This window comes from Acipenser ruthenus, chromosome 41 (assembly GCF_902713425.1).
Source record: "Acipenser ruthenus chromosome 41, fAciRut3.2 maternal haplotype, whole genome shotgun sequence".
Taxonomy (NCBI): domain Eukaryota; kingdom Metazoa; phylum Chordata; class Actinopteri; order Acipenseriformes; family Acipenseridae; genus Acipenser; species Acipenser ruthenus.
Genome location: NC_081229.1, coordinates 2,079,280 through 2,103,252, shown reverse-complemented (window position 1 = coordinate 2,103,252; position 23,973 = coordinate 2,079,280). Strand labels below are relative to the sequence as shown.

Below are 23,973 nucleotides of genomic sequence, written 5' to 3'. Positions count from 1 at the left end.
GCAGTGAGAATGTAACAGGCAGCCGGCTTCTCTGTTCAATACGAACGCCTGCAGAAAGAGGAGACGAGCGCTGACATACTGTACCAACATGGAGCAGAGTGGAGGTGTACAGTGGGAAACTACTGTCCTCGAGGGGGGTTAGTGTCTGACAGGGGACTGCATTGGGAGAGGACACCAGATCAACATGAGGGGGGGTAGTGTCTGACAGGGGACTGCATTGGGAGAGGACACCAGATCAACATGAGGGGGGGTAGTGTCTGACAGGGGACTGCATTGGGAGAGGACACCAGATCAACATGAGGGGGGTAGTATCTGACAGGGGATTGCATTGGGAGAGGACACCAGATCAACATGAGGGGGGGTAGTGTCTGACAGGGGACTGCATTGGGAGAGGACTCTAGATCAAAACAAGGGGGTATTTGTTTCTCAAAGCCTAAAGTTTACTGTCCAGTCGATATATGATTAATTAAAACTTCTGCATTCAGTGTCTATATAATATTAACTGAACTGTAATGGAGAACTCTGCTGCTATCTTAATGAAATGAAACAAAGCTCGCCTTTCATTTCTTTATCTGAGCGTGTTCAACATTTATCAGCGTTCTCTTTGTGAATGTTTTATGTAACAAGGCCAGGCACTTTTACAGTTCATGGCCTGACTACTGCACACATGACTAATCTCAACAGGGTCTGGTAGCAACGGACAAGGAGTCTTCTGTAATCGGCTGCCCGCTGAACTTCAGTAAAGAGCTGCAGCGGAGAGGGAACAGAATCGGACGTTCTGAATTGAGGTTGACTCGGGTTGACTGAATTATAAAAACGATGCACCCTCACCCCCGCGCGCTCAGCCCCGATTTCTCTCCACATGCCCTTACCTGTGCTTGGGTGCAGGGTGACAGCTCGGCTCACTCTCTGCTCCATCACGGGGTGATCCAGCTCGAAGGTGAAGGTCTCTGCTTCATTCACCACCACCTCCAGCTCGCTCTGGATCTGGTAGAGCCCCCTGCTGTCCACAGAGTGGTTGGTGCGGCTCTGGTTTGTGATGTCACTTCCTGCCGCATTCAGCCACAGCAGTGTGGGCCGGGGATAACCACCCGCCACCTTGACAGTCAGGGTCACAGGATCACCGGGGCGAGGCAGGCCAATCGCTAACTGCGGCTCGCTGTAAGGGGCTGGACAGACACAGAAACACAGCCAATGAACACTGAGGGTTCTGGAGCAGAGAGCCTTCAATAAAGCACATGGTTAATATGCATGGAACACAATGTTAAGAGCACATCAACGTACTATCATGGATTCCCTTGTAAAAGTAATAGCACAGCAAAGTGTAATAAAGCACAGTGAAAGCACGGTAAAGCAGGAGGTAAGTGTTATGAAGCGCAGAAAGGTATGGCAAAGCACATTTAAAAAACCATGGCAAACCAGAGTAAACTATGGCAAACGCACTGCATGATCATGGGAAAGCTGCTAAATAACCATGGGAATTTACAGTGATAAACTTGAATAAGGGTATTTCCACACACGCTCAGGTTAGTATTACAACCAGCACCACTGCAAGTCAGCAATGCAAAAACAAAACAGAGATGATACAAATGATCCAGACCTGTCAGCTTTACAATGCTAGTTAATGAAGTGTCAGCATCAGTGCCGGGGTGAGTGCTCCCCCGTCTCCTATTACAGGTGGTACTGTCTGTAGGAACATGTTGTACAGAAAGCTGGCTGACAGAAGGACTGAATAGGGGGGGACAAACATGCTTAGGCAAGAGAAGCTGCAGCTGCCAAGCTTGTCCGAGTCTGTTTCTTTGTCAGGGATGGTTGCCTCTCGTCTGCAAAGAGACGCTTTTGTTTTTGCATGGCCAGCCAGGGTTGGGATCAATTCCTTTTTTAATCAATTCCAATTCCTTTATTTAAAAAAACACAAAAAAAAAACCTCCCAGTTGTTATTTTAGAGACGTAATAATAATTGCCGCGATGGTTCAGCTGCTTTCAATTGAAGCCAATGTTAATCGATTAACAAAACAGCGACTGATTGAAGTCATTTGTTGTCACTGTGTGAGGAGCTCGTATGAACAGGATGCTGCTAAATGCAATTTTGATCAATGAGGTGTGGGAGGTAATGAAAAGGGAAAGGGAATTGAAAAAACGGAACTGACCCCAACCCTGGTGGCAGTTATGAATAAAAGTGTTTTGTTTGGTTCCTGTTACCTGCAGACTGACTCCCCCTCTCTTTCGCTAGTGCTGTAAACCTGAACTATAAACTGAAATATAATACAAAATATTTAGCCAACTTTGCAGTAAACCATAGCTATATTCGTGTCTTACGCATTAGCAATGTCACGACAAATTTTGTAAAAAGAAAACGAACCGACAAATCAACAAATGCGCCAGTAATGTAAGTACCTTCATTTCATTTTATTTCGATTTTACAATTGTGTATGTAGACCTACATATAACCAGTTTACAGCTGGTTACACAATATTTTGTTTTGAAGTGTTTATTTTATTACAGTTTTTCATTTTTGAAGTCGTGCTATGCAGTAGGGTAATGTGAAAAAAGCATTTTATGTTATTTTTATAAATAATGACTCTGGACTCTTGACTGGAGGGTTGTGGGTTCAATCCCCAGTGGGGGACACTGCTGCTGTACCCTTGAGCAAGGTACTTTACCTAGATTGCTCCAGTAAAAACCCAACTGTATAAATGGGTAATTGTATGTAAAAAAAAAAAAATAATGTAATTGTATGTAAACATAATGTGATATCTTGTAACAATTGTAAGTCGCCCTGGATAAGGGCGTCTGCTAAGAAATAAATAATAATAATAATAATAATAATAATAATATATATATATATATATATCAGTTTACACAATATCTTCTTTTGAAATGTTTATTTTATTATAGTTTTTCATTTTTTTACGTCATGCATTATATGTGCTAATTACTGTTTTGACAATGTTGTAGGTACATAAAGCAGGAAAAAATAATAAATCATGCCGCGAGAGGTACCGGATCCGGGCTAATTAGGTGCCGGAACGAAAAAAGTCAAATCAAATTAAGCACGGAGGGGGGAGGAAGGAAAAGAGGAAGGGAGACGAAAAAGAAAAAAAGATGATTGGATATATTAGGGAAACAGGAAAAGCAGGAATTTTATAGATGATAAATTAAGACGATATGAAAAAAAGAGACTAATGAGGGCACTAATCATCTAAATGTATAGATGCCATGCGCTCCTAATGAATGAATGAATAAATAAATATATAAGCCACACCCCCTCGCCCCTGGTCCTCCTCTCTGATGAGATCCAGGCAGACTCGAGCGTGCAGCTGCGACCGCGGGTCCCTTCACCAGGTAAGAACAGGAATGATTCATGGTTTGAAGCTCCGGATAAACGTTGAAACGAGTCCGAGTGCAGACCGTATGTTCCCGGGCAGCGGCATCCTGCAGCGATGCGACAGAACAGACAGAATCTGCTTAAAAACTAAACCGCCGCACATCACCCGGTCTGCTGCAGCTGTTTAAAAAAAAAAAAAAAAAAAAAAAACTAAACAAAGGTGGCGTCATATATGTTTATTTGAGGACGGTGTTTATACGTTTAGAGCACCAGAAAAACACGCATAGTGTTTCAGTGCTCGGGGATGGAAAACAAGGACAACACAGAGTTACATTTGCGCGTCAATATATTGTATATCTATTGTATACACCTATTTAAAATGAGTTTTATAAACCTAACTGTTTAAACTCTAAAAGAAAGCGCGTCGCTTATTACTCAGTACAGTGCATATGTTCATCAAACCGTTATGTCGACCACGAGATAATTTATTACTCAATATCCCGAGATCATTGACAGGGTTGTTTTTTCCTCGCATTTGTTTCCTAAGCTACCGTGGCTTAATAGTATATCTACCTCAAAAAATAAATGTGAAATGTTTACTTTACATTCAAACAATCACCATGAACACCTGTTCCATCTTTTACAGTTATGTTTAGCTTTTGAATCTGCTTTTGCTGTTTCGTTTTTCGGTTATTTTTTTCGGTTAGCCTATTTTCGGTTTTGCTTAATCTAATCACACTGGCACCCGTGAGGATGTTAATATGTAAACACATTATCACTGTGTTGGAAAAAAAAGTCGTCTTTGTTCTGTTCTCTGACTAAATATCACAGTATATTCGCCATTTTATTCTGTAATCTGTAGTGACAGAGATGAACAAAATAGATTGTTGGGTGGTTTAAATGCTGTTTCAGTTGTATGTTGACATTTTTACCTACAGAAACACTGTTTAGATCATTCTCACTATTAAGGGGTAGTAATATTAATAGGTCCGGTTATTATTATTATTATTATTATTATTATTATTATTATTATTATTATTATTATTATTATTGTATTTCCCCAGCTCTTCTGTGGTGTTATGAAGAGGACGCTCAGCTCCTGTCTGTTTGCTCTGCCTCTGCTTCTAACCAGTAAGAGATTTATTCTTTTATACAGCTTTATTCTGACCTACAGTAAACAGCGCGGCCTTTGAATGGTCTGATCCAACAGGGAATGGTACAATCCGTTAGCTCTGTCACGTCTGCTTTACCTGTGCGACAATCTCGGGATCTGTGATCCTCTTTCTTTACAATCCCTCTCTCCAGAACCAGAAGAGGACATTTCCGTCTCTTATTTTTATTTAGATTAATATATTTGTTTGTTTGATTATTCACTGATGGTGAAAATATAATGTATTTACAGCCCTGGGAATGCTGTAGACATGTTGGCTTTATGATAATAGTTAATGAAGTTTCAAAAGGTTTAATTGTAGTAAGCGGAGGATGCAAAAAACAGATGGATTTTTATTGTTTTTTTTAATCTGATTATTTAAATATACAGGTAGCATGGTGTTACTGGTGGGTTCCAGCTCATGAAAGTACCTTCTATTTTGAATTTTGTTCTTTAAGTTTCAGATTCATGGTGACATCATAATAATAATAATAATATATTTTGTATTGCGCCTTTCTTTAACAGAAATTCCAAAGTATATAATTAGATAGATATATATCTCTATATAGAGCAGCTGAGAAAGACCAACTGCAAAGTCACCGATCTGAATGAACCCTGCCCGCTCTGTATCACTGGTGTCGTCTCTGGTTTGTTTTTGCTGAACTACAGTAGTTCTGGCTTCATTGTTAGCTCTTAATACTCGCCTGTGAATGTATGGAAACACCCTCATTGAAATCAAAATTTCACATGACAGTTCCATTGTATTTTAGACAAAGAGGAGCAGACGCGATGCCTTTCATTGGACTAACTAAACAATTAACCACAAGCTTTCAAGACGTTATTATGCGGCCACACATCCTGTTTTTTTTTTTTTTCCAACACAGCTTTTTTTTCTTGCATTAAAATTGTAAGGATTCAAAATGGGTTATTTTTATTAAACTTCTGATGCCACCTTTGAATGTCTCATCAATCTCTCTCTCTGTCCTACTTTCACCTGAAGAAGAGACCTTTGAGGTCTTGAAAGCTTGTGATTCCCAAAATCCTAAAAGGTATTGACAATGTCGACCCAGGGGACTTTTTTGATCTGAAAAAAGAAACAAGGACCAGGGGTCACAAATGGAGATTAGATAAAGGGGCATTCAGAACAGAAAATAGGAGGCACTGTTTTACACAGAGAATTGTGAGGGTCTGGAACCAACTCCCCAGTAATGTTGTTGAAGCTGACACCCTGAGATCCTTCAAGAAGCTGCTTGATGAGATTCTGGGATCAATAAGCTACTAACAACCAAACGAGCAAGATGGGCTGAATGGCCTCCTCTCGTTTGTAAACTTTCTTACGTTCTTATTAATCATTGTTGAGTTCATCCAATAAAAGTCATCGCCTCTCCTTCTGTCATCTCTGGACAGATGCGGCTCCCGTTTCCTCGATCAACGACATTGTATTTTGAAATGGAAACGATGACGCTGGCTGGACGTTGTGTGTGTGTAACGGGGTCACTAATGCCCCTGTTATCTTTCACGTATGTCTTTTGTCACTTGTGTGTTTACATTTTTATAATTTAACACTTTGTAATTGATTTATCACTTTTTTGTAGCTTCTCCACTTCATTCACTTGTTATGCCTGATTGGGTACCGACTAATTGAATTGTTGATTGTTTTCCGCATGTGTCTGTTATGATGACCTGTTAGTGGACACTGTTGATCACGTGGATATTGAACAATGTGTTGGTGCTTCTTTTAACTGCGCTGTCAGATAAAAACGTTCTGCTTTTATATGGATCTGTTGACTCTGTTTTTCTTGGTGACGCTGTTCCCAGTATTTTAACTCTGTATCCAAATAAAAAGAACCTGATCAGTGATCTAATATTGCTGTGTGGTTTATCGCACTGAACTGGCGTAGTCGGGCTACATGTTACAAAATAACCCCCTCTGTTTGTAGCCCCGTCACAAAGACGGCCAGAGTGGGTGGCGTCATTCCAGAGCCAGGAAATAAATAAACAAAGACTTGGAGTTTTGGTGAAGCTGAGCGCGTGATCGCGCTCAGCATTTAATAATTAACAGACCAGAAAATAAAAGGTTTTAAACATTAAAACAGGACACGGCACTATACGCCAAAATAAAGAGACAAACAAAACAAACACGGTGAGTGAAACACTTATATTTACGTTCTTACTTTCTTTACTATTTAGTTTCTCCTTCTCCACACTCGTTCTCCACTCACCGAACACCCAACCCCGAGTGAAAGAAATGTGCATCTATATATACTGTTGTGCTGGGATTCAATTACTAATTAATTATTCACTTGAATCCCAGCACGTGAATTAATTCTGTGCAACCCCGTGCTCACATATTACATTTAACCAGCACGTGAAGTGATCTGTGCCATCCTCGTGCCTAAATACAAATCTACATTTTTAAATACACGGGAAACACAGACCCGTTTATATCCCGTGTACCAATGACTATACACCAACATTAACACACGCACCATACAACACAACATATAACACAAATGCACACAGGGGCGGGGCACATTGCCACACCCCCTCTGAGCGAGCAGACATCTCACAGAGAGAGATAGTTTGAATTCAGAATGTAGTGACTTCATTGTCTGCCTTCCTTCCCACAGTTTCATTGGCAGTGGTGGTGCCCCGGTCACCAGTGACGTCACCTCCTGGCAGTGATGTCACTCTCGACTGCTCTTTCTCCTATAAAGCGGGGGCTGATCTCGGGAAAGTGGTGGTTACCTGGCAACGCCGTGACTATCGGGTGGTCCACAGTTTCTATTACGGTCAGGACCAGCTGGCTCTGCAGAATGAAACCTACAGGAATCGGACCCAGCTGTTCCCAGAGCAGCTCAGTGTGGGGAACGCCTCCCTCAGACTGAAACAGGTGCGGGGGGAGGATGAGGGCTGGTACACCTGCGCTGTCACCAACCAAGTGGAGAACACCAAGGGAGACGTGCGACTCATAGTGGCAGGTCAGTGTTTATAAACCAGCCTGTCATTGACTATTATACCATGGCAGGTAATTCAAGGGAGAGGGGACATGTTAAACACACACACAGCACATGCCAGGCGAGCTCAGGTTTCTCCTCATCGTGCTGCAGCGGACCCCACCGTCCAGGCGTCCAGTGAGTTCGGGGGGACACCTGCAGGGCTGGCCTTTGTCCCCCGGAGGCCGGTCGCTTGCTAACCTCCGCTCTGGAGTTCCTGGGTGTGGAAGAGGAAGCTGGCTCGCTCGTGGGATCGGAGGACGTCCGCTGAACCTTCAGTTCTCCTGAGCTGTGTGAGGAATCGCTGCGGTGAGGGGAGAAAGGACAGGATATTCTACATGGGAGAGCAAATCAGGGGTTAAATAATTGAGTACTCTAAATATATTAAATAAAAAATACACTAGCATGTCATTTGAAGCTGTACACATTTCAAAACCAGGGAAGCGCTGATTGTTATCGACGGAGAAGAGGAACAATGATCTGTATTCCTGTAGAGAAATCGGAAGTCGGTCTGCAGGTAACAGGAACCACACAAAACGCTTTGATTCATAACTGCCACCAGGGTTGGGGTCAGTTCAGTTTTTTCAATTCCCTTTCCCTTTTCATTACCTCCCACACCTCACTGATCAAAATTGCATTTATCAGCATCCTGTTCATACAAGCTCCTCACACAGTGACAACAAATGACTTCAATCAGTCGCTGTTTTGTTAATCGATTAACATTGGCTTCAATTGAAAGCAGCTGAACCATCACGGCAATTATTATTACGTCTCTAGAATAACAACTGGGAGGTGTTTTTTTTTTTAAATAAAGGAATTGGAATTGATTAAAAAAGGAATTGATCCCAACCCTGGCTGGCCATGCAAAAACAAAAGCGTCTCTTTGCAGACGAGAGGAAACCATCCCTGACAAAGAAACAGACTCAGACAAGCTTGGCGGCTGCAGCTTCTCTTGCCTAAGCATGTTTGTCCCCCCCTATTCAGTCCTTCTGTCAGCCAGCTTTCTGTACAACATGTTCCTACAGACAGTACCACCTGTAATAGGAGACGGGGGAGCACTCACCCCGGCACTGATGCTGACACTTCATTAACTAGCATTGTAAAGATGACAGGTCTGGATCATTTGTATCATCTCTGCTTTGTTTTTGCATTGCTGACTTGCAGTAGTGCTGGTTTTAATACTAACCTGAGCGTGTGTGGAAATACCCTTATTCAAGTTTATCACTGTAAATTCCCATGGTTATTTAGCAGCTTTCCCATGATCATGCAGTGCGTTTGCCATAGTTTACTCTGGTTTGCCATGGTTTTTAAATGTGCTTTGCCACACCTTTCTGTGTTTCATAACACTTACCTCCTGCTTTACCGTGCTTTCACTGTGCTTTATTACACTTTGCTGTGCTATTACTTTTACAAGGGAATCCATGATAGTACGTTGATGTGCTCTTAACATTGTGTTCCATGCATATTAACCATGTGCTTTATTGAAGGCTCTCTGCTCCAGAATCCTCAGTGTTCATTGGCTGTGTTTCTGTTTCTGTCCAGCCCCTTTCAGCGAGCCGCAGTTAGCGATTGGCCTGCCTCGCCCCGGTGATCCTGTGACCCTGACTGTCAAGGTGGCGGGCGGTTATCCCCGGCCCACACTGCTGTGGCTGAATGCGGCAGGAAGTGACATCACAAACCAGAGCCGCACCAACCAGTCTGTGGACAGCAGGGGGCTCTACCAGATCCAGAGTGAGCTGGAGGCGGTGGTGAATGAAGCAGAGACCTTCACCTTCGAGCTGGATCACCCCGTGATGGAGCAGAGAGTGAGCCGAGCTGTCACCCTGCACCCAAGCACAGGTAAGGGCATGTGGAGAGAAATCGGGGCTGAGCACGCGGGGGTGAGGGATCATCGTTTTTATAATTCAGTCAACCCGAGTCAACCTCAATTCAGATCATCCGATTCTGTTCCCTCTCTGCTGCAGCTCTTTACTGAAGTTCAGCGGGCAGCCGATTACAGAAGACTCCTTGTCCGTTGCTACCAGACCCTGTTGAGATTAGTCATGTGTGCAGTAGTCAGGCCATGAACTGTGAAAGTGCCTGGCCTTGTTAAATAAAACATTCACAAAGAGAACGCTGATAAATGTTGAACACACTCAGATAAAGAAATGAAAGGGGAGCTTTGTTTCATTTCATTAAGATAGCAGCAGAGTTCTCTACAGTTCAGTTAATATTATATAGACACTGAATGCAGAAGTTTTAATTAATCATATATCAACTGGACAGTCTACTTCAGGCTTTGAGAAACAAATACCCCCTTGTTTTGATCTAGAGTTCTCTCCCAATGCAGTCCCCTGTCAGACACTACCCCCCCTCATGTTGATCTGGTGTCCTCTCCCAATGCAGTCCCCTGTCAGACACTACTCGAGGACAGTAGTTTCCCACTGTACACCTCCACTCTGCTCCATGTTGGTACAGTATGTCAGCGCTCGTCTCCTCTTTCTGCAGGCGTTCGTATTGAACAGAGAAGCCGGCTGCCTGTTACATTCTCACTGCTGCTTGTGTTGCTGCTGGCGCTCGGCATGTTTCTTTATGGAGCTGGAGCAGCTGTGACAGGCTGAGCGATCCCTCCCTCTGCTCAGAAACCAGCCCAGCTACCCCTGAGGATATACCTTTACACTGCAGTGACTGGATGGAGGGAGCAGGGGAACTCTGCCTGAAGGATCTTGACCTGCAACTCCTCCAGGATTTCTTTAACATGCCAGTGATGTGTGATGCTTTGCCGTTACTATGCTGCCCCCTGTCGGTGAGATGAGGCAAGCTCTAAAGCCACCAATGCAGACGAGCCCTTAAAGTTCATTTCTGTGTGGATATTCAGTGTATATAAAAGTGTCCCATTTGTCTGCGTGTGAGAGACAAGCTGGTGACGTCACATTCCCAGCAGCATAACCCTCTTACTGGGATTAGAAAAAAATACAAAGCGGCAAGATCGTGTTGGCCGGACTGTCAATCAAAACACGAAAGTGCAAATCGGAGCGACCAGATTGGCAATTGGTCACGTGATTGCTCAGCTGCCTGATGTGTCTTATTTACAAAAGCTATTTATTATTCTTATTATTATTGTTGTTGTTGTTGTTGTTATTGTTAATTTATTTTTTGAATGTCAGTTTATTAAAAATGAAATAAGATGTGCCATTGTTCATTAAAGACAACACAAGCACACGGTGGGCGTGTTTGTATTAAACGTTACTTGGTCAGCTACACTGTCTTTATTCATTTTCATTCTTGTTTTTTTTTTGTTTGGGGTCTACTTCAGTGTTACACCAGGGCCCCGTCAATCCTAATGCGCCAGGGTTGTTTGTTATTTCCGTTTTTCTATCAAATCCAAATCCATTTCCAATTTCTTTTTAAAACAAATCCCTATTCCCTTTTAATCGATTCTAAAACATCATTGAATAACATTCTGTTAAAATAGAGCTTGGTGACAAATGACCTCAATGGAAGCCACTGTTTGTCGATTTTAAATCGGCTTCAAACGATAGCAGTTGAACGATTGCAACAATGATGTCTCTAAAATATGAATTCCAGTTCCTTCGAAGGAAAAACCTCAGCGGGGACGGCTGTTGGTCATTCAAACTGATTGAAAGAATGCGCTTGTTTCATGAAGCCAGATTGTCTTCGGAAGTCTGAAACTCAGAGACACCCAACCCCTGTCTTCAGAATGATTCAAATAGTCTCAAATGTTTATTAAAAGTCATAGATTTACTTCCAGACCTCGCGTATGAGTTCCTCGCTGTATGAATTCAACACCGGACGCTTTACGGAGCAACACTGCCATCTATTGGACCGGCACAGAAACACCACTTCGCGTTTTTTATTATCACAAGGGAACGGTTTAAGAAGCAGTGAGACCCATTTTAAAGTCTCGCTCCTTCAGGTCGTTGGGTCGGCCCTGTAAGCTCTGTGATCTTTAATGCTCTGTGATGCTTCCTCTCAGTCATTTCCAGGCATCAGATGTGCTGAAGTGTAGCACTGAAACTAAACAGATGCGCATGTCATGAATGATCAGTTTGTTTGAGTATGGAACAAATTCAATTAGTTTTTAACTATTGTGTGGACTGAATTGTTATTTTTCACTCTAATTATTCTGAATGTGTTTTGTTTTATTCAGTAATTGTTGATTTATGATGCTTGAGCACCAACACCTAATACAGATTGAGCTTGCTGACGCCCGACTCTCACATTAACTATCACAGGTGTGTTCACCTGCCCTAATCTCACTGTAAGACCGAGTGTTTAACTTTAAAACACTCACTTGTCACACTTTTCAAACACGTCATTACGTTTAGAATTCTAAATGTGTTTAGGATTTAAACACCTTGTGGTGCTTACTCTGTAAACTCCTGGACGTGTTTATGATTTGTAACACACTTAAAACAATAAATTAATACGCGTTTATTATTATTATTATTATTATTATTATTATTTTTATTTATTTATTTATTTATTTCTTAGCAGGCGCCCTTATCCCTCATAACCGGGCTGGTGTTTAAAATCTAAACATTAAACTTAGCAAAAACGGTACAGATTAAACACAAAACGTTTAACAATTATTTAGAGTTCCAAATGACCAAACACCAGTGTTACACCTGATGACGTATAAACACAGCTGTTTAGAAACAGAACGCTTCTATTTTTCTATACACGGGTGCCATTTAGATATTAAGCGCGTAACGCGTTCTTTGGTTTTTACAGTATACCCTTCACAGACAATAAAAAGAGGGCTCCGACTCACATGAACAGAGAGAAAAACACACGAACGGTGCCAAGGTAAGAGAAATACAGACCAGCAAGATCGACCCGCGTACTAGTGGATCAAGTAGGTGTGCAGGTGGACAAGAGCGTGTGCGCAGAGCCGGTGAAAGATGCAAGCCAATCCACACACCTTTAAAACCCCCGGAGTGCGAGAGAGGACAACGGAGACTGGAAGAGACGCCACCAGGGCAGCAAGGAGGGAAGCTGCAATTATTCATAAACAGTCTTGCCTTGCTAGCCCTCTGCTGCTGCTGCTGCTGCTGCTGCTGTTGATGGCAGTCGAGGGAGAAGTTGATCTCGGTTACTGTTAGAAACGGGCGCTCTCGCTGGACCTTCTCAGCTCTCCATTTCCAGCACATTTTCCCGAAAAGCCTGGCACAGGTCGTGGGGCCCTTGTTGCGGGAGACGTCCGCCTTCCCTGCATTGGCGTGAGGCTCATGCCCGCTGGTGACTTTTGGGCGTAGAATTCTCTGAGCCGAGCCTTGATCCTGGACACCGCTTTAGCCTTGGCCTCGGCTCCAGCTTTAGCACACAATTCAGCCAGAGCCCGGGCCTCCGCTTCAGCCTCAGTCTCAGGCCCGGCAGTCGCAGCCTTGGCCTCTGCTGCAGCTGCAGCCTGGCACCTAGCCAGGTGCCTGGCTTTGATCCTTGCCTTAACCATGGCCTTCGCTTCAGCTTTAGCTTCAGCCTCAGTTTTGGCCTTTGGCTCAGTCTCAGCCCAGGCCTCTGGCACATCATTGGACCCAGGCGGAAGCTTAGCTCTTCTCCTAGCCCGAGCCCTAGACCCAGTCTTAGCCTCAGCCTCAGTCCCGGTCTCTGGTTCAGTCTCAGCCCAGGCCTCTGGCACATCATTGGACCCAGGCGGAAGCTTAGCTCTTCTGCTAGCCCGAACCCTAGTCCCAGTCGTGGCCTGAGCCTCAGTCCCGGTCTCTGGTTCAGTCTCAGCCCAGGCCTCTAGCACAGCATTGGACCAAGGCAGAAGCTTAACTCTTCTCCTAGCCTGAATCCCAGTCTTAGCGTGATGCTCAGCCCAGGCCTCTGGCACATCATTGGACCCAGGCGGAAGCTTAGCTCTTCTGCTAGCCCGAACCCTAGTCCCAGTCGTGGCCTGAGCCTCAGTCCCGATCTCTGGTTCAGCCTCAGCCCAGGCCTCTAGCACAGCATTGGACCAAGGCAGAAGCTTAACTCTTCTCCTAGCCTGAATCCCAGTCTTAGCGTGATGCTCAGCCCAGGCGTCTGGTTACATCATTGGACCCAGGCAGAAGATTAGCTCTTCTCCTAGCCCGAACCCTAGTCCCAGTCGTGGCCTGAGTCTCAGGCCCGATCTCTGGCTCAGCCTCAGCCCAGGCCTCTGGCACAGCATTGGACCCAGGCAGAAGCCTAGCTCTGATCCTAGCTTTATCCTCATCTTCAGCTTTAGCTTTAGCTTCAGCCCTGGCCTTGGCCTCATTCTCAGCTTCAACCCTGGCCTTAGCTTTCGTCTCTGCTTCAGTACTGGCCTTAGCAGCCCCGGCCTTAGCAGCCCCGGCCTTACCTTCAGCCTCGACCTCGGCTCTCGCCTGGGCCCTGGCCAGGGTCTGAGCCTCCCTTGCTCTGTCAAACTCGATCAGGAGCTGCGTCAGCTGGTCAGGATCTAACTGGTCAGCCTCCTCCTCCTCCTCCTCCTCCGCGCTGAACGTGAACAGATCCTCATTGTCTCGGAACATCACTATCTTCCTCTTCTCCTCTTTCTCTTTCAGTTCGGGTGTTTTTAAGCTTCCATTTCTCCGGCGTGACGGAGGGCTGTCCAGAAGCTCGTCGATATTGAGGTCGAAATCGAGACTCGCCACATCCTCCTCCTCCTCCTCTGCTGGGGTCACCTATATAAAAAAAACAAATGAAAAATAAATACACACACAATTGGGCGCTGTGCCTCCTAAAGAAATGAAATCTCTGAATAGGAAAGACTGCAGTGGTTTGACAAAATCTCCAGTGACGTTGACCAGTATTGCTATATCTGCTATATCTGCTGATGTATTGAAAAAAATAGGTTTGAACAGAAGCGATAGTTATTTATTGGATATGTACAACCCTCAATGTTATGAAACTATTAAAACATGAAGATTGACAAATACGTTTATAATATAGAAATTAAATGCGTATAGATGAGATTATCTGTACAATGTTTTTTTTATTATTATTTTAAAATAAAATACAGACTGAATTTCACGACACTGTGTTTATGTATCTGTTAATTATTTTATGTATTTATTTTTTCAGTGAGAATAGTGCAGGGAAAGAATGTTGCCCTCCCAAAAAGGAAAAATAAAAAAGCCATCGGGGTAGAAACCAGGATGTTAGATGAGGAAAAACAGCTGTGAAATGTTCTACACTGTTAAAAAAAAAAGGATATAATAGAAATAAAGAAAAGAAAAAAACATTGTTTTGTCTTTGGAGAATTTGATGGAGCCTACTCTAAATACTGCGTGCATTTTGGTAGAAAAACAGTAAAAAAAAAAAAAAAAAAAAAAAAGCAGAGAAATTTGACGGGTCTCTGTTAATTGGCCCGGCTCTTGCCCTGGCCTGGTAATCTCAGAACCTCACCTTCTTCTCCTCTTTCTCTTTCAGTTCGGGTGTTTTTAAGCTTCCATTTCTCCGGCGCGGCGGAGGGCTGTCCAGAAGCTTGTCCATAACGCAGCTCAGACCCTTTAAATCCACCTGTATAAAAAAACAACAAACAATTGGGCGCTGTGCCTCCTAAAGAAATGAAATCTCTGAATAGGAAAGACTGCAGTGGTTTGACAAAATCTCCAGTGACGTTGACCAGTATTGCTATATCTGCTGAGTTTGAAGGGTGTGGCATCAGTATAAATACATTTTGAGCATTCGCTAGCTAAAAATGTCTGAGATTCATGCCTCAGCTTCAGCCTCAGCCCTGGCCTCTACCTTCAGCCTCAGCTCTGGGCTCTACCAGCCTCAGCCCTGGCTTCTACCTTCAGCCTCGGTTCTTGCCCAGGCCTGGTAATCTCAGAACCTCACCTTCTTCTCCTCTTTCTCTTTCAGTTCGGATGTTTTAAAGCTTCTGTTTCTCCGGCGTGACGGAGGGCTGTCCAGAAGATCATCGATATTGAAGTCGAAATCCAGACTCAGCGCATCCTCCTCCTTCTCTGCTGGGGTCACCTGTAAAAAAAAAAAAAAAATTGGGCGCTGTGCCTCCTAAAGAAATGAAATCTCCGAATAGGAAAGACTGCGATCAAGCAGTGATGTCGCTCTTCACAGAATCTCCAGTGCTGTTAAGTGGTATTGCTGTTTGCTCAGAGTTCGAAGGGTGTGACATCATTATAATGATTTATTTATTTATTTATTTATTTTAATTTAGTAGTCGCCAATTGATTTGACCCCGTTTTCTCCCAATTTGACATATCCAATTATTTTTTAGGCTCAGCTCACCGCTGCCACCCCTGCGCTGACTCGGGAGCGGTGAAGACGAACACACGCTGTCCTCCGAAGCGTGTGCCGTCAGCTGACCGCTTCTTTTCACACTGCAGGCCTGCCATGCAGCCACCTCAGAGCTGCAGCGTCGGAGGACAACGCAGCTCTTGGGCAGCTTACAAGGTCGGCAGTGGAATAGCCTGGACTCGAACCGACGATGTCCAGGCTATGGCTTTTGTTTTATGCTGGTGCCACACTTTATTACAGTCGTTCTGCAGCGTGACTGTGTTTACATTACAGGAGTCTGCTTTGAGATGAGAAAGTAAAACTTACGATTTAAAAGACCATTTTGTTGTTTCACAGAAAATAAAACCCTGTCAATTAAATTAATTCTACTAGTAACACGTTTCTATGTGATTAACACACACACAAATGGCTGAACAGGGATCAATTGAATTTGTAAGGGAGAGTGGAAAAGTTGGCGGAAAACACTGAAAATCAGAAGCCCTTATTTATATGTCACCTTCTTGACCAGACCTCTCTTGGAGAAAAAAAAAGAGAGATTTAAATCTCAACGGGACATTCCTGGTTAAATAAATACAATACAATAAAATAAAAATAAATAATAAAATAATTCTCTAGCTAACAAGTCTGGGATTCACACCCTACAGCATTGCCAAAAACACTTTTCAAAATGATGTCACGTCATTCCACTAATACCACAGTGATGCAATAACAGCAAGCGATGATGTCATAGAATTCTGAAGTCATTTCATTACATTTTTTTTTTAATAACAGTGTGATACCCACACCTTAGCTGTCTTACACTGACAAATATATATATATATATATATATATATATATATATATATATATATATATATATATATATATATAGACACACACACTCGGGCAGCACTTAAGACACATTGATATAGATATAAAATATCGATCTTTATAAGCAATTTTACCATGTTTTTTTTTAAGAGATAATAAATGTACATAATTGTACAGTGACTTACTGCGCACAGACAGGTTGTCTTCATACTCTGCGCATCCATTGTGACACAAGGCCTTTTCCCATGGGCCATCTTGAAAAACAAGTTAGACGACATCAGCATGTTTTATCTCAATCCAATGAAAACGGTCTCCTTAAAAAGTCACCTCAAGACCCCCCCCCCCCCCCCCCCAAACATAATCCAGTTAAAGGAATAAAATGTACTGATGAAACTCCACAACCTGTCAGTCTAAATATTATTTAAATCTGTTTAGTTTAAAGACCTTCCTCATCGCGAAGACTTTGTTAGTTATCGTGCTTCCCGCCTTTTTTTTTGAGCGCTCCGCTCTCGTGCGTTCTAAGTGCGTGTCGCGGGACAACTTATAAAACTGGCACGTGACTCGATCGCAGTGACGTGCTTATGTATTGTATATTATATTCTAAATGCTATATATATAGGGGCCCCTAAAACATATATAGGGGTTCAAAGAGTCTCTGGCCTGCAGCCCTCCGTGTTATTGGCGACTGTGGGTCAAATTGTTTTTGTTGTCTTTCATTTTCTCAAACAAACCAATAAAAACGACATCTGTGTTGTTTGAAATAAAACACAAATAACGGTTTCTGACAACAAAAAAAAGTTACACAAACTCTACCACGTATCTCTGATATAAAATAAGCTTGTTTTCTGAAGTCAGGAATATCTGACTAAGGTTTCCCTGACTTTACTACCCAGAAAACAAATATTAACCTCTAGAAAATTAACCGGCTCTCACATTTCCATTTAAATTAGCTTATAAAAGATAAAAGACAAACTCACCTATTTTTTTAAAATCCTTTCCTCTCACTTATGTTTTTTTTTTTTTTTTGTATTATTATTATTATTATTATTATTTAGGAACTTAAATAAATATGAAATACTATATTTTCTAAAGAATATCACACAGAAAAAAAAGTGACCATCTCTGTCAGTACTCTGAAACACAATAAATCAAATCAGGTAACTTTTCAAAAAGTGTGACTTTCAAAATTCAACGTCACAAAGACTGACACTCAACGTCACAAAGAAGACACGCGGGAGTCACATGCGTCATTCTTTGTGACGTTAAATTTTAAAAGTCGTGTTTCTTTTATGCCCTGACGTTTTGGTTAAGATGTGTCTCCCGCATCCAGGCTTCGTTTCCAGGTCTGCACGTAACGGATGCTGGAATAAAAGTCGAAAAACTGCCATGTGCCTACAAATACTACAAATCGATTATTTTATTACTATTTAAGATCGTTTTTAAACAACACTGACTACCTTCCGGCACGACACTATCCATTTAAAATGTGAACTCCGAGCTGTAGGTCCAATTATTATTTGTTTATTTTCATTTTATCACATAAGCCAATATAAACATCGTCTATGTTGATTTAAATAATAATAATAATAATAATAATAATAATAATAATAATAATAATAATAATAATAATAATAATAATAATAATAATAATAATTTTGTTTCAAAATAAGTTACACAAACTCTACATCGTATCTATAAAATAAAATAAATCTTATTTTCGGTATTGGTGTTGAAAGTTAGGCCAGGCTTTTCAGCTACGGGGAAAGACAGATGTTCTGTTTTGCTGAACAGCTGCAATATTGTTTTTTTCTGTGTAAAATACACGCACACGGGGCTGGGCGGCGCTCACTCGGAATACACTGTCCTGGTTTGGAATCACTCGAAGCGTACAGTCTGAAGCGGCATTACTAACACAGCAGCGCCATCTCCTGGCACAGAGTGGCATCGCTCCGTCACTGTGCGGTTTAAATGCTGTAATAGGATTATTATAAATAACATACCATTCATTTTCCACATTGTGCACGCTCTGTGTATAACAACGTGCAAACTGTTTCTATCGGGGTCTGGGTATGTAACTTCTCAGAATAGATGTGTTGATGCATCTAACGAAACTAGGTTCCTATCTCTGACTTACAAAAAACCTGGACACCAGAGTCATTTCGTACAAAAAAATAAATTAATTAATTATATACGTTGGCATTTAATGTCCCGGGAAGTCTTACAGATTTCCCAGGACAGCTGCCTCAAAAAGAGAACAATCCAGGGCCTTTAAATTATATTGTGAGAAGTGTTGAATTTAAATCGAGGGAAGTAATGTTAAAACTTTACAATGCATTAGTAAGACCTCATCTAGAATATTGTGTTCAGTTCTGGTTACCTCGTTACAAAAAGGATATTGCTGCTCTAGAAAGAGTTTGTAAACTTTCTTATGTTCTTATGAATAACTGACACAAATCCCAGTATTGAATTCAACTTGTATTTTAATCACAGCCTTATTAAGAAACACAAACAACTCAACTCAGCCTCCACTCTTACTCCATCCCTCGTGGCGCCTGCGCAACGACGTCACGCAGCACCGTCTTCTCGATAGGATTAGCTTTTTCTTCTCTCTCTCATCACCACAATCAACAGCGGAAAACCAGATATAAAACAACCGTTAGAACCAGTGGCGTAAATTTGGTTTAAAAAATGGGGAAGGAGGGTTGGGTGCGGAGTTCCTGTAGCGGATGCATGCATAAAGAGTATTCTATGTGAAATAATGAAAGTGAGGGGGGTGTCTCCCTGTGTAAATTAGCCCTGTGGTTAGAATGGCAGTATGGAGCTGGAGAGCTTATCTATGAAGTACCAGTTGGAGTCTGCTGGTGAGTTTGGTGGGGATACCAGTGAGGAGAGTGTTGCAGTAGTCCAGTCGGGAAGTGACGAAGGCATGGATGAGGATTTCAGTGCTGGAGTGTGAAAGTGAGGGTCGGAGCCTAGAGATATTGCGGAGGTGGAATAATGCTGTCCGGGTGATGGTTTTTATGTGGGATTCAAATGAGAGGGAACTGTCCAGGGTGACACCAAGGCTTTTGACTTGTGTTGACAGAGAGACTGGGAAACCATCTATGGTGATGTTGAGGTTGTGCTGTTTGGAGAGAGTGCTGTTTTAATAAAGTGCCACACAATAAGATAGTATTTAAATAGGAATAAAGCAGCATGCCTGATGTATTCAACTTAATCTGAAATGTCAGTGTAATGTGTATCAAATACGAACAACACATTTACAACTGAACGTTCATTGGCAAGCAGTAATAGGCTACCGAATTACAGACAATCAATCTAAAATATATCGAATTATACAGACAATCAATCTAAAATAGATGAAATTATAGAGACAATCAATCTGTATTAGTGGACAAAAGGAATCAGTTAGATCAAATTATCTCTTCATAGATATTTTGTATCAACAACTAAATATATCCAGGGCAATACAATTGTTACAAAGTATCACAGTGCAAAGTATCACAGTGCAAAGTATCACATTATAAAATATCACAGTACAGAATATCATAATACAGATAAGAGCAGTTATGAAAAAAACAATAAGATCAAATTCAAGTAAGAGCAAAATAAAGAATACAGTAAATAAGAAAACAACCAAATTGGAAGATAAAAAGCCAAATTATGCAAAGAACAGTGAAGCCAAATTAGAGGACAAAATGCCAATTTAACCAAATCATAAAGTCAAATGAAGTTTACAGTTAGTCACGTGATCGGTACAGACTGAGAAAGCAGGGCAAGCAGCGATTTTGGAATACTATTTAGTAAATTGCAAAATGCTGTATTACAGTGCAGTGCTCGTTTGCAATCATGTTCACAGACTGTCTTTGTACAGTATAAGTGCAGTACCATGCTTTGGTGTTTAAGACACACTGATGTACCCGACATGAATCATTTATAATGCCCTGATGCTAATAAAGCAACTGCAATGTACGAGAACAACTCCCTGAGATGTGATACTTTTACATGTCTGATGGACCCCTGGAACCCGTTAAATCAGACAGGGCATGTTCTGTTGTTCTGTTGGATCTGTTGATGTGCTGGCATCACAGCGGCGCTTGAAAAGCAGACAGATTGCAATGATCACTGGTGCTACCCCTACCACTGTCAAGACAACCCACAAAACAATGCGATGCCTGTCCGGATAACCTGTGGAGTAGAAAAAAACAAAATGAGGATCAACATCAGGAATGCTTCTTCAACCCAACGCTTCTGTACAGGGATTGAGAAAAGCAGGAAGTCGATGTGTCTATAAAGAGATGCTGGGGGACAGGTGGGGTTAAGTGCCCTGTAATTACTATAATCCAGTCCCCCTTCTGTTGTGTGGGATAGCTTCATTTTAAAAAGCCCACAAGCGAAAAACAGACATCAAAAACTTTTACAGCAAGTCACGTCTCCATTACAAATGGAGTTAGTGGCTCAGGTTTGAAGTGATGAGCCAGTCATGTCATATTCTTACCCTTCTTTGTTAAGGTGATCGTCTTCTTGAGGGTTTGTTTCAGTCGGCTGTGGGTAAGAACACAGGTATAATTAGCACCCCTGGACACTAGAATGTGACTTGTGATTTCCACCAGCCCATCCCTGGCCAGGGATTGGCTAGTCCTGCTGCTCTCTGTGATGTCACATCCTGTCTCATTCAGCCACTTCACTGAAGCGCTGGGGTATCCTGTGGAGATGCAGCTCAGGAGAGCCTTGTCTGGACTGTCCGGACGGTCAGTAATGACCAGCTGAGGCTCGCTGAATTCAGCTGGGAACAGAAACGAAAACAGCATTTTAAAATCATGTTTTCCAAATCAACGGAAATGAGCCAGTGGCTAAATCAATTACTGTACACAGTGGAGTGCGTCCGACGTCATGTTTACATGGAACCAGTGTTGTAATTGTATGCGGTCCCTGACAAATACATAGAAATAAATACAATTAAATAAATAAATAAATAAATAAATAAATAACCTCAGCACTCCAAAATGACTTTGCTGTAAATGTCACAGCCTCTATTTTACAAAACAGTGTCAGGGCAGTGTGCTTGTGAATAGAGAACTGGAGTGTAGCAGCTCTCTCAGTAAGACGACACTAACCTGCCACTATGAGCCGCACGTCTCCCCTGGTGCTCTCCACTTGGTTGGTAACAGCGCAGGTGTACCAGCCCTCATCCTCCCCCCGCACCTGTTTCAGTCTGAGGGAGGCGTTCCCCACACTGAGCTGCTCTGGGAACAGCTGGGTCCGACTCCTGTAGGTTTCATTCTGCAGAGCCAGCTGGTCTCGACCGTAATAGAAACTGTGGACGACATGATCGGCAGGAGGGCGTCGCCAGACAACCACCACTCTGGTGAGATCAGCCCCCGCTTTATAGGAGAAAGAGCAGTCGAGAGTGACATCACTGCCGGGAGGTGACGTCACTGGAGACCGGGGCACTGTAACTGCAACGCAGACTGGAACAAAAAACAGCAGCAGCCATTGATGTAAATGTGTACCTGAACAGGTTCTTGAGAAAAAATCACAACAGAAGATCATGGTATAGCTGAATTACAAATTAATAATAATAATAATAATAATGGTATAGGTATAGTCACAGCCAATCATTTCCCACCTTAACCTGCACTCTGTAGTTATTATTATTATTTATTTCTTAGCAGACGCCCTTATCCAGGGCGACTTACAATTGTTACAAGATATCACATTATACTTTATTTCACATTATACAGATATCACATTATTTTTACATAAAGTTACCCATTTATACAGTTGGGTTTTTACTGGAGCACTCTAGGTAAAGTACCTTGCTCAAGGGTACAACAGCAGTGTCCCCCACTGGGGATTGAACCCACAACACTCCGGTCAAGAGTCCAGAGCCCTAACCACTACTCCACACTGCTGCCCTAGTTCTGGGGCAAACTTGTCAGAAATAAAAATAAAATGTAACCTTTTTAAAAGAAATTCAGTAACTTACCATGCAGCCAAACTTGTATGACTAGCAGCTGTTTAATAGCTTGGAGACAAAGCAAGCCCTTGTGAATCCAGCGCAGCTGCAGGGTGATCATTGTGTTTAGTGAAACATGCGGGCTGTCCTTCCTCTGCTGGGGTTCAGAGAAGCAGCGGTTTCATAGCTTGGAAACAAAGCAAATCCTTCTGAGTCCAGCGCACCTGCAATGTGATCATTGGGGTTCAGAGATGCATTTAAAATGACTTTTTACACTCAAACAAAAACGCCCGATAAAAAACGGTGCCAATAAAACGTCTCTCATCCATCTGTCCCTCGTCTGTGCTTTACACACACACACACATATATAATAACGACAACCTGTCGCACAAAACCGATATCACGTTAAAAAACTACAACGATTTTGTTCATTAGGGCAAATTGCATATATATATAAAAAGGACACTCTCACAAATTTAATACCGTTGAAAAATAAAGTTAATTTTGGCTACAAGGCTACTGAACAATGAAAAAAGATTACTTGCTTCCTCTTCCTCTCCTTCCCCCTCTCCCGTCCAACTTAAAACATGTTCGCCGTGGTAGGAGACTCTGCGCTGTTACTACGCTTACTCACTAGTAGCACTACTTCAAAAACGATGTCTGATGAATATGTTTGCAATCGAACAATAGTGACCAAAGCATCAGATGCATTGCTCCTAGCGGTGACTATTCGCAGACTCGCAATATTCGTGGTAAGGAAGAGTACACGACTGTGTTATCTTTACTTGCAACAATTTATGTGTTTTTTTCACTATGACTAATTCTTTGAATAACTCCTTTGTCGAGTGATTGCATTAGCCTAGGCATGCACGCCGCTAATTATTAGGCTAATGAAAACAAACGCACGGTATTATTAAAAACAAACAAACAAACAAATAAACAAATAAATAAATAAATAAATAAATCCCTGACTCCTGGGACTGGGAAGTGTCTGGAATTGGATTCCCTGCTCCAGTCCTATTGCGTGTGTTCATATCATAGCGAGTGCCCATCAACAAGCTGTCTGGCAGCGGATTCACATGAACAGACGACTGCACTAAATATTAACATGTTAGCATTTTGCTAAAAGTCATTTTTGACTGCATGATATAAATGTCACCTTTCTACTTTCATCAAATTAGCTTTTGGAAATATTCACTTCAAAACAATGTGCTTATTCTGGTTGGATTCGATACCGTACAAGACACACATAGCATTTTAAATGTGCCGCTCAGTGTTAAACGATAACATTCGAGTTAAATAACTAAAAAAACACACGCATTCAATGTGTTATACAGTTCCGCATGCTATTTATTATTTTTCACCTGCGAGTCTAAAGCTAGAGACATTGTTAAAACGGAACTTACCGTGCTGGCTGAGAGAGGGAAAGAAAGCAAGTATGGGTTTAGTCCAGTGAAGAGGCAGCGTTCTCTTTGTTGATTGGTTTTTAAAATGTAAC

General features: G+C 42.2%; 3 protein-coding genes across 8 annotated transcripts in view; 2 read left to right on the top strand and 1 right to left on the bottom strand.

The window, feature by feature from the left end:
- The window catches only part of LOC117964928 (CD276 antigen-like), an 83,464-nt gene that overhangs the window by 43,645 nt on the left and 15,846 nt on the right, over positions 1 to 23,973 (top strand). For 3 of the 5 annotated variants that reach the window (XM_059010704.1, XM_059010707.1, XM_059010705.1), the window contains exon 1: positions 2,222 to 2,389. The exons of 1 other annotated variant lie outside the window; for it this stretch is intronic. The gene's annotated coding sequence lies outside the window, so the exon portion shown is untranslated. Of the gene's footprint in view, positions 1 to 2,220; positions 2,390 to 23,973 lie in introns of those variants that run through there. One more of the 5 variants, XM_059010710.1, reaches the window with a different exon arrangement.
- On the top strand, positions 2,950 to 10,704 carry LOC117433813 (CD276 antigen-like). Its single transcript, XM_059011021.1, has 5 exons — positions 2,950 to 2,954; positions 3,260 to 3,345; positions 7,109 to 7,459; positions 9,017 to 9,313; positions 9,962 to 10,704. The coding sequence occupies exons 1-5, from the start codon at positions 2,950 to 2,952 to the stop codon at positions 10,072 to 10,074; spliced, it is 852 nt and encodes a 283-aa protein (XP_058867004.1). The 3' UTR covers positions 10,075 to 10,704.
- LOC131709051 (CD276 antigen-like) lies at positions 20,110 to 23,941 on the bottom strand. 2 transcript variants are annotated; one of them, XM_059010700.1, is made up of 5 exons: positions 23,882 to 23,941; positions 22,506 to 22,699; positions 21,634 to 21,975; positions 21,015 to 21,302; positions 20,110 to 20,704 (listed from the first exon to the last, which is right to left on the bottom strand). In XM_059010700.1, the coding sequence occupies exons 2-5, from the start codon at positions 22,594 to 22,596 to the stop codon at positions 20,547 to 20,549; spliced, it is 879 nt and encodes a 292-aa protein (XP_058866683.1). In that variant the 5' UTR covers positions 22,597 to 22,699; positions 23,882 to 23,941; the 3' UTR covers positions 20,110 to 20,546. The 2 variants fall into 2 exon arrangements, with proteins under 2 accessions (XP_058866683.1, XP_058866682.1); XM_059010699.1 differs by having other exon boundaries at positions 20,113 to 20,704; positions 21,634 to 21,987; positions 23,882 to 23,937.

Coding starts and splice junctions, on each gene's coding strand:
- LOC131709051 (XM_059010699.1), bottom strand. CDS start 22,596: ATGATCACCCTGCAGCTGCGCTGGATTCACAAGGGCTTGCTTTGTCTC. Junction 21,988..22,505: donor CATACAAGTTTGGCTGCATG/GTAAGTTACTGA, acceptor TTTTTGTTCCAG/TCTGCGTTGCAGTTACAGTG. Junction 21,303..21,633: donor CGTGCGGCTCATAGTGGCAG/GTTAGTGTCGTC, acceptor TTCTGTTCCCAG/CTGAATTCAGCGAGCCTCAG.
- LOC117433813 (XM_059011021.1), top strand. Junction 3,346..7,108: donor ACCGCGGGTCCCTTCACCAG/GTAAGAACAGGA, acceptor TCCTTCCCACAG/TTTCATTGGCAGTGGTGGTG. Junction 9,314..9,961: donor CACCCTGCACCCAAGCACAG/GTAAGGGCATGT, acceptor CTCTTTCTGCAG/GCGTTCGTATTGAACAGAGA.